Here is a 9427-nt window from a genome sequence, read left to right as displayed (position 1 = left end):
CGGTGCGCGGGGCTCCGCTGCCGCCGTGCGAGCGAGGGCAGCGCCGGGAGGGCGGGAGGGGGCGGAGGGGGGGGGCGCGGGCAGGGGGCGGCCGGGCGGCTCCAAGTTACCGGTGACTTTGAAACGCCCTTCCCCACGCGTGTCCGGCCCGCGGGGATTTCGGGGAGGGGGGCGCCGTGCCCGGCCGCCGCCCGCGGAGACAAAAGACCCCGAGAGCCGGGACCGGGGGGAGCCGGGGGGGGCGTGATCCCGGTGCAGGCGGCGGGACCCGCTCCGACAGCGGGCCGGGGCGGCACCGGGCAGGGGGCCGGGGGGGGGACCGGGGCTTTGTTCGCCCCCGCGGCAGGAAATCGCGGCTGTTATCACCCGGGTTTATTAGAACCGGTTTGCGCCGGTGGCTCAGGCTCCCCCCTCCCTCCCCCCCCTCCCGCCCCCCTCCCGGGGAGACCCGGGCCGCCATTGGCGGCTGCAAGTACCGAAAGCATCGAAACCCACCCAAAACGCAGCCGTGGGCAGCTGCGTCCCCTCCGTCCCCCTGGCGTTCCCCTGGCTGGGGGGAGCAGGGGGCTGGCGGCGGCCCCCCCCTCACCTGGGGTTGCAGGGGTCAAGGGCACCTGCCCGGGGGCAGCCAGGGGCAGGGCACCCGCGTGTCCCCTGGGGGTGGCACCCGCGTGTCCCCTGGGGGTGGCACCCGTGTGTCCCCTGGGGGTGGCACCCGCGTGTCCCCTGGAGGTGCCAAGCGTCAACTCCCGGGCTGGGGCTGCCCAACGGCCCCGGTGCCCCCAGCCCCTTCCCTGCCAGCACCCCCTGGGGCCCCTCTTGGTCCTGTGCTGGGGCAGCTGCAGTGTCCTTGTGGTCCCCATCTCTGCAGCGTCCCCATCACTGCAGCGTCCCCGTCCCCACAGCGTCCCCATTGCTGTCCCCACGGCGTCCCCGTGCACCTGCCTCCGGGGACCCTGTGCAGAAACCCAGCCTGGAGCGCGAGGAGAGGGCAGCACGCGAGGCGGCTTCCCCGGGACACGCGCCCGACACGGCCCCGGCCTTGCCCGCACACCCACACAGCCCCGAGCACCCCCTGCACACGCAGCCCCCTCCGTGCCCCGTTTGCTCCCCGGGCACGGGATTTGCCCCAAACCCCGTCCCCACATGGAAGCGGCTGTGGGGCTGGCGGCGTGATGCGGTGCTTTTCGGGGTGCCGTGGTTGGGGTGCTTGCGAGGTGCCTGGCTTGGTGTCGACCCTGCCGCCAGCGCAGCCCTGCCCGGGGGGGGCACAGGTGTGTGCGTGTGCCTCCACTTCGTGTGCGTGGGGCTGCGCGTGGCCCCGCGGTGCGTGCGCACGGCCCTGTGTGTGTACCCGGGGGGCTGCGCGCCGCGCTGCCGGCACACCCTCACGCTGCCACCGCTCTGCCCACGCTCACGGACACAAACCCGGGGCTTGTTCTCCCCTCTCCCCGGCTCGGCTGGTTGTAATAACGTTCTGGCTCCTCTCCAGGTATTGGGGTTGCCGTAGAAACAAGAAAACTGCAGCGATTTCGGGGCCCGGCTCCACCGTCTCCCATCGTAGGGTCCGGAGCAGGCAGGGGAGCGGGCAGGCAGCGACTCCCCGCGCCCCCCGTGCTGGTGGGGGGACAATGCCTGCACCCCGCCGCCCTGTGTGCACACCCGGCCTTGCACACTTGGCTTTGCACGCCCGGCCTTGCACGCCCAGCCATGCACACTCAGCCCTGCCCAGGTGCCCGCGTGCGCTCCTGGCCGCAGGCAGGTGGCCAGCAGCAGCCCCTGGAGTTTCTATAGAAACCACGAGGCGGTGGCTGGTTCGATGCCTTTTCCATCGAACACAACAAAAATACGCTCGTGGGTGCGAGTGTGTGCGTGTGCACGGGTGTGTCTGTGTGTGCACAGCCCAGGGAGCTGCGGGCAGGACTGGCTGCCCCGGGGGATTTGTCCCTGCTCGTGGGCACGGTGGGGACCCGCTCGGGGACCAGGAAGATGCGAACTCGGAGCCGAGGGAGCTGGGTGGGGGCTGCGGGGGGCTGTGCGTGGGTGCTGCTCGTGCACCCCAGGGCTGCGGGGTGCGGGGCTGGGGCAGCCCCAGCGTCCCGGGGTTGGATTTATCCATCAGAAGCAGAAGCAGGTCCTGCACATCCCGGCCTGGCACCAAGCAGCTGTTTTGGGTATTTCCCTCCAGGGAGGATCCGCCGCGACGCTGCTCCAAGATGCACAGGACCACCAGGATAAAGATCACCGAGCTCAACCCCCACCTGATGTGCGCCTTGTGCGGCGGCTACTTCATAGACGCCACCACCATCGTGGAGTGCCTGCACTCCTGTGAGTGTCCCGGCCCCCGGCCCCGCCGCACCCATGGGTGCCCCGGCCCGGCCGTGCCCAAGCCGCAGCGGGGCTGTGGCCGGGGGGAGCAGGGTCCTGCCCCGGGTCAGTGCGGGGTGTGGGGCTGGCACGGGGGCTGTGTCCCCCCCCCCCCATTTGCTCAGGTCGCGTCTCTCCCTGCAGTCTGCAAAACCTGCATCGTCCGCTACCTGGAGACCAACAAGTACTGCCCCATGTGTGATGTCCAGGTGCACAAAACCAGGCCCCTCCTCAGCATCAGGTGAGCAGGGGGGCTCCGAGCCTGGCGTGGAGGGGACGGCACCGGGGGTGTCCCCCCCTGGAGGGGCTGGCCGGGTGCCTGCAGGGGTTGCCCCGCACCGTCCCCGGGCATCGCCGACCGCAGCCGTCCTGCAGCCCTGCTGTGACCTGCGGCCACCCGTGCGTTGCAGCTCCCGGTGCTACGCCCCGTGGGGATGGTGCCGTGGCCCTGGGGGGGGATGCCGGGGGGGCTGGCGGCGGCGCAGGTGAAGCCGTGCCCATGGCACAGGGGCTTCGCGCCAGCCCGCGCCTGGCTGGGGACGCAGACACGTCCCATGGGGCGGAATTGGCTCTGCAGGTGGTTGGCATAGAAACCGTGAAAGGCTGCAATACATCACTGGGCGCCTTTTTTTTTTTTTTTTCTCCCTCCTCCTCCTTTTTTTTTAGCCTCTTCCATGTAAATCCGTTTCTGTAGTAACACTTTTTCTGCTTTATGTTTTTTTTTTTTTTTCTGGTTCATTATGAAATATTTACACTCCAGCTCCCACGGCTCCCTCGCCGGAGCCTCCCCGCCTGTGCGCAGACGGGAACGTGGCACGGCGGCCGTGGCAGCCCCGAGCCCGGCCATTGGGGCCCCCCTTTTTACCCCCTTTGCCCCCTGCCACCCTTGCTCAGGTAATTTGGGGCCGAGGGGCAAATCACAGCACCGACGGGTGCTGGGCGCGATGCTGCGCGTGCCCGGGGTGCTGCCCGCCTGTGCCCCATGGTGCGGCCCCGCCGCGCTGAACGGGGTTGACTCATGCAGCAGCAGCGGCCGGCTGGTAATTAAGCTGCCAATCAAGTGGCAGAGGTTGCTTTTTCATTAGCTCGCTGTAAATTATAAAGCAAGTTCTCTGGGTATGTATTATAAATAAAATCACAGCGGGGCCTCGTGAACCGGAGTGACATCACCGAGGAATTAGGGATGAAAGATGCGGTTAGGCTAAAAATAATATATGAATAGCTGCTATGGTCATTTGTTTTCCTTTAAAATAAAGGCCTTATTATTAAAGTGGAAATAATTGCAGATACAATTTACTTTTCACCATTCCCAGTGCTCGTGCTTTGTTTTTGAGATTTTTTTATTCAGCTTTTAAAGTCTGCCAAACGCCCTGCCTGCGGCAAGAGGAGCCCAAGGCCTGGAGCAAAGCCCCGGCCCCGGCCCTGTGCTGAGGACGGGACCTGAGCTCCCCCTGCTCCACTGCTTTTGGAGACCTTTACCCGGAGGTGCTCAGCCTTCAGCGAACAAACCTCACTTTGGTTTGTGCCAGCTTGCATCTGGCTCTGTCCTGCAATCTGTACGGCGGGGGGGAAGCGGAGCCGCGGCCGTGAGCTGCGTCGGAGCCCAGCGATAAAACGAGATGCGAACTGAAACCCGCGGAAACGTTCGCTGATCTCTGAGTTTTCTTTTGCAAGTTCTCGGTGTGTTTTTGTAATAGTTTTGACTACTGAAACGGATCCTGGCCCCAGAATCATGCTGTCATCATCCTCGGCAACTACAAGGCTTTTTGAGCTGGTTTTCTTTCTTTTTCCAGGGTTAACCCTTTGGGGGGTGCAAGGGGAGCTGGGCTCCCACAGCTGCTCCTGCAAGGCAGGGTTGAGCCGTCGCTGCGGGACGGGCTCCAGACTTTGGGAGTTTTCGTGGAGGGAGAAGGGGGAAATGCCCCAACCCAGCTGATTTTTCTCTCTCATTTCCTTTTCTTCCCCCACCCCCAGGTCAGACAAGACCCTTCAGGATATCGTGTACAAGCTGGTCCCGGGGCTTTTCAAAGGTACGGGCACGGCCGATTATAACGGAGAGAGAAAGGCCGGCTTTGGGGTTGTTCTTAAATCCATCCTGCCCCTCGGGGAGCTTTTTGCCCTGGGCTGCGCGCCGCCAGTGCCCGCCGTTCCCCGTGGCAGTGACAGCAGGGGAAGGAGCGGTGGGTCCGGGGGTCTGCACCCCCCTGGCTCCTCTCCCCCCGTCGTGGGTTTTCCCCCACCTTCTTCCTCCCTTCTCTTGCAGACGAGATGAAGAGGCGGCGTGACTTCTACGCAGCCTACCCCATGGCCGAGGGTGAGTGGCAGCCCGGGGGGCGCCCCCACTCAGCCCCCAGCCGCAGCTCAGCCCCCCCCTCCTCCTGCCCCCCAGTTCCCAACGGCTCCAACGAGGATCGCGGGGAAGTCTCCGAGCAGGACAAGGGGAACCTGGCGGACGACGAGATCGTCAGCCTGTCCATAGAGTTTTACGAAGGAACGAGGTACCACTCCCAGCGGCTGCTGGGCTTCTGCCTAGGCTGGGGCTTGGCTTTGGGGAGCAGCCGGCACCCCCCTGCCCCACACCCTGCCCCATATCCCCCACGGGTGCTGTGGCCGTGGGCTCCCCACCCACCGGGCAGGCAGGGAGGGCACCCACGACGTTCATCCCAGGCAGCGGAACCCGAGGCTGCGGCACCCCCGGCACCAGGGGCGGCCTCCGAGGATGTCGTAGTGATGGGGAGGGGGGGTCCCAGTGGCCTGGGCAGTGACACCGGTGTGGTTTTGGGGCGCTGTGTGGTGCGTGGGCATGGCCGGGGCCAAGAGCCCGGCTGGAGCTCCCAAGGTGCTTCCCCTCGTAGCCCCACCACGGGGCTCTTCTGGGGGGTTATTTATTTTTTTTCTCTCTGCCTTTTTCTTTCTCCTGCAACTTCGTCCTGTGTTTGCTTTCCTGCCCCCCAGGGAGGAGAAGAAAGGGACCGTCGAGAACGGGGACCTGGAGAAGGAAAAGGTGAGCGCGTGGGGCCAAGGCACGGGGAGCTCCGTGCGCAGCCACGTGGGGATGGTGGGGGAACAGGGGGGTACCCCCAAGCCGTCCGCTGACGGGGGTGGGAGCTGCCCCCTGCCCCTGGGGGGGCTCTCGGTGACACCCCCCCCCCCCCCCCCGCTGCACCCCCAGAAGAACGGGGTGCGATTCCTGCGCTGTCCCGCCGCGATGACGGTCATGCACCTGGCCAAGTTCCTCCGCAACAAGATGGACGTGCCCAGCAAGTACAAGGTGAGCGCGCCCCCCGCGTGCTCGGTGTGCGGGCTCGGGGGGGGGCGTCCCGTGTTGCATCCCCTGCCAGCAGCGTGCCCAGCTTCGCCCGTTCCCAAATATTGCGGCTCTGCTTCAGGCAGCCCGGGGTTTGCACTGCTGGCAGGTGAGTGCTGGGGCAGGATCCGTCCCTTCTGGCCCATTTTCGTGCAGCCTGAGGGGCCAGCGCTTTGCACGTAAACTGGGAATTTGCTCTGGCTGCTGGCAAGGACGGTGCTGGGAGCCCAGGCAGCCCCCGGTCAGCAAAACCCCGATGTCCCCTTAGTGGTTCTGATGCTCTCCTCTGTGCCAGGTGGAAGTCCTCTATGAAGATGAACCCCTGAGGGAGTATTACACCCTGATGGACATTGCCTACATCTACCCCTGGAGGAGGGTAAGTGGAGCTGCCTCCTTCCCCGCTGCGGGCTGCCGCTGCCAGGGCTTCTCTTGGAGAGGAGCTCGGAAAAGTGTTCCTTTAGGTGAAGGCAAACGGCGTTGGAAAACTTAAAAAAATGAAGATTTAACAATTGGAAAACCTAACAATTGGAAAACTTAATTGGAAATCTTAAAAAATGGAAAACTTAACAACTGGAAAACTTAAAAAATGGAGCGGCTCCAAAAATTAACCCCCCAGATGCCTCCCCGCCTGAGGGAGGTGTTTGCTTCAGGGGTGGCTTCCTGGAGGCCAGCTCCCACCCGCAGCTGCTGGGGGGGCCGCGGGTGCTTTCCTGCCCCTCTCCCCGGGGCGGTGCAGGAGCGCGTGGGGTGCCGTGGGTGTGGGGTGCCACCCGTCTGCCCCTCTCCCTCCTGCAGAACGGGCCCCTGCCGCTGAAATACCGCGTCCAGCCCGCCTGCAAGCGGCTCAAGCTGTCCCAGCCGGCCACCTCCGAGTGCACCAACACCAGCGGCGCCTCCGAGTGCGAGTCGGTCAGCGACAAAGCCCACAGCCCCGCCACGCTGCCCGCCACCTCGTCCTCCCTGCCCAGCCCCGGCACGCCATCCCACGGCTCGCCCAGCTCCAACGCCACCGCCGGCAGCGGCCCCGGCCCCGCGCTCAACGGCACCTCGAACTGCCACCCGCTGCCCCCGGCCGCCAGCCGGTGCCGCAAAACGACTGTCAATGGCAGCACGGCCTCCGCCTTGACCTAAAAAGGGAAAAAAAAAAAAAAACAACAAAAAACAAGAAAACAGGGACGCCTGGCTGGGTTTTATATATCTATATATATTATATATATACATATATAAATATATATGTGTACATAGGGAGAAAAAATTATACATACTTATTTTCTATTGATTGACCAGATTAATTTAAAATGCAAATAAGACACATAAATGTGGTTGAATATTTTTAAATGTTTTTTTTTTTGTTTTTTTTTTTTAATTTTAACTTATGGAAGCTGCATGCCGGAGCTGGGAGCCACGCAGGCGCAGCCGCCTGCCCTGCTCATTCTCTCTAACGCTTTTCCCCTCTCCTCCCCACCCCTCTCCCCTCGTGCCCGCTCGGAGAGAGACGGGGCGGTGAGCAGGGCCTGCCGGACGCACAGGTAAGGGCTAAGCACAGGTAAGGGCCAAGCACAGAAGCCAAAAGCTGCCCCCGCTGCCTCGGCCCCGCTGTCGGGCTTTGCCGGTGCGATGCGGTGCGGCTCCGCGGGGCTCTGGTAGCAGAGGGGGAGCTGCTCCGTGTCTGCGTGCCCCCAGCCCCGCTGTGCCCTGAGGTTTTTTTTTTTTTACTTTTCAGTGGGTTTTCTTTTTGCACCAGGCTCAATAACGTGGTGCCCACAGCCAGCTGGTGGCGATGGGCCGTTTGCTGGCACTGAGCATCCCTTGCCGGTGTTGCCCACCCTGCTTTGCCTTGCCATGCACGTTTCTGTTTCTTTTGTGCTTTCCCTGTGTGGTCTCTGGACGTTGTTTCAGGCTCTGATCTAGCAAAGCCTTACACAGACGCCTCCCTTTCTGCACAGTAAGTAGTTTCTTTTTTTATTCCTAGCTAAAAAAACTACACTTGTGCTGTGATGGTGAGGGGCCGGCCGTACCGGGGGGGTTAGGAGCACAAGCCCCAGTGATTACTGCATTTTTCCTTGCCAAGGGAGCTGCCACCTCCCTGGGTGTGCCTGTGGCCGGGCAGCTACGTGGTGGGGGCAGCACCCAGCCAGGGGGCCGCAGGGCCAGGAGCCGCCTGCACCCACGGGACCCCCGCGCCACCAGCCCCCTGGCAAACGTCCACAGCTTCGCCACATTTCAGAGCTTTTTTCCCCCTCTGTCCTTCCCACCCTTTCCTCCTGTCCCCACATTGGATTTTAAAATAAAAAAATAAAAAATGACTACAGTGCCTTTAGCCAGGAGGCTTCGGTGAGGGGAAGCGTGGGAAGGCGCTGCTGTTTCGGGCAGGAGCTGCGCCGCACCGGCACCGCCGGCTGCCCGCGCGCTCTGGGGAGGGGACCAACTTCACAGTCACAAAAAAAAAAGCACAGGAGCCCTGGGGAGCGCAGACCCTGGGGGTTTATCTTCTCCCCTCGCTGGGGAGGGGGACGAGTGACAAAAACCAAGCAAGTGCCTGCAGCGCCCGGACAGCAGCCGGCAGCGGCACGGTGAGAACCAAAGGAAAGCGGCACGGGAATTGTATGGACAGCCCGACTCCAAAGGTCAGGACACGTGGGATGTTACTGTTGTGTTCTGTTTTGTTTGTTTTTTAAGTACCGCGCCCCCATCACGGACTTGGAGGCACCTTTGCTACAGCACAGCCCCGGGCTCCCTGCCGGCTAGGGCTCAAAGCGTGCCGGGGGCTCCGTTTGTCTCGGTTTCGACACCCCTTTTCTCCTTGTAAATAGGCTAAAATGGACTGAGGGAGGCAGCCACAGCGCCTCGGCCTGGGGTTTGTGTGGGGCTCGGGGGGGGGTTGTTTTGTTTCCTTTTTTCCTGTATGGTACAAACCAAACTGCTCTGTATGTTTGCATCCTGTACGGCGTTTTAATGTCCTGTAACATATCCTGATATCCATATATCGTTATTGGTTAAACATTTGTATAACGACAGCTTTGTACATGGAATAAATGCTGCAGATCGCCATTCACCCGGCTGCACGCGAGGTGCCCGGCTCCCGGGGGGGTGCCCGGGTCCCTCGGGGGCACCCCCGCCCCGCCGCTCCCCGCTGCTCTCGGTCCCGGTCCGGGGGGGGGGCTCTTTCGTTTCCCAGCCTCCGTGGCCCCGTCGGGGCCGAGTCTCCGCATCGGGGCCGTGCTCAGGGCCGGGGGCCGGGGGGGGCCGCCTGCTCCCGGTGGCTGCCGTCGCAGTAGGGGGGGCTGCGGGTGCGTTTGCAGGCGCACAGCGGGGCCGCCCCGTCCGCCTCGGCCGTGAAGCGCAGCGGGGAGACGCCGGGGGCCGCCGTCCGGTGCGAGCCGTCGCAGAAGGGCTGCGGGGGACAAGGGGGGGGGGGGGGGGGGCCCCGGGGGCTCCCTCCCCCCGCCCCGGGCCCGACCTGCGTCTTGCTGTGCCCGCAGGAGCACCACGCGTATTTCTTCCCCGCCTTCAGCTCCACCACCAGCGGCTGCGGGGGGGCGGAGGAGAGCGCGGGGCCGCGCAGAGCCCCCGGGGGGGCCCGATCCCGGCCCGCCCGCAGCGCCGCCGCCACCCCCAGCCGCAGCATGGCCCCAGCGCCACCCCCCCCCCCCTTTCCCCCTCCCCCCTCCCGGCCGGCTCCTTCTCGCCCCGCCCCGCTGGAAGAGACCGGGGGGGGCAGGGGGAGGGACCGGGGGGGGCAGGGGGAGGGAC

The 9427-nt window shown here is 64.0% G+C and overlaps 2 protein-coding genes across 4 annotated transcripts; one reads left to right on the top strand and one right to left on the bottom strand.

Annotated features, from left to right (window-relative positions):
- The first annotated feature begins 616 nt into the window (after positions 1–616).
- On the top strand, positions 617–6975 carry PCGF2 (polycomb group ring finger 2). 3 transcript variants are annotated; one of them, XM_035313041.1, is made up of 10 exons: positions 617–647; positions 2180–2328; positions 2512–2608; positions 4342–4397; positions 4631–4681; positions 4757–4865; positions 5323–5371; positions 5543–5638; positions 5970–6050; positions 6470–6975. In XM_035313041.1, the coding sequence occupies exons 2-10, from the start codon at positions 2217–2219 to the stop codon at positions 6803–6805; spliced, it is 987 nt and encodes a 328-aa protein (XP_035168932.1). In that variant the 5' UTR covers positions 617–647; positions 2180–2216; the 3' UTR covers positions 6806–6975. The 3 variants fall into 3 exon arrangements, with proteins under 3 accessions (XP_035168932.1, XP_035168931.1, XP_035168933.1); XM_035313040.1 differs by having other exon boundaries at positions 619–647; positions 5540–5638; XM_035313042.1 differs by lacking the exon at positions 617–647 and adding an exon at positions 775–788 and having other exon boundaries at positions 2181–2328; positions 5540–5638.
- Positions 6976–8602: 1627 nt separating this feature from the next.
- CISD3 (CDGSH iron sulfur domain 3) lies at positions 8603–9340 on the bottom strand. The gene is made up of 2 exons (XM_035313043.1): positions 9135–9340; positions 8603–9068 (listed from the first exon to the last, which is right to left on the bottom strand). Exons 1-2 carry the CDS (start codon positions 9300–9302, stop codon positions 8898–8900), a joined length of 339 nt encoding a protein of 112 aa, XP_035168934.1. The 5' UTR covers positions 9303–9340; the 3' UTR covers positions 8603–8897.
- Between the last annotated feature and the right edge of the window lie 87 nt (positions 9341–9427).

The sequence above is a fragment of the Oxyura jamaicensis genome, assembly GCF_011077185.1.
Source record: "Oxyura jamaicensis isolate SHBP4307 breed ruddy duck chromosome 27 unlocalized genomic scaffold, BPBGC_Ojam_1.0 oxy27_random_OJ72569, whole genome shotgun sequence".
Taxonomy (NCBI): domain Eukaryota; kingdom Metazoa; phylum Chordata; class Aves; order Anseriformes; family Anatidae; genus Oxyura; species Oxyura jamaicensis.
Note: the sequence above shows the minus strand (reverse complement) of the source record. Positions and strands in the feature narration are given on the sequence as shown.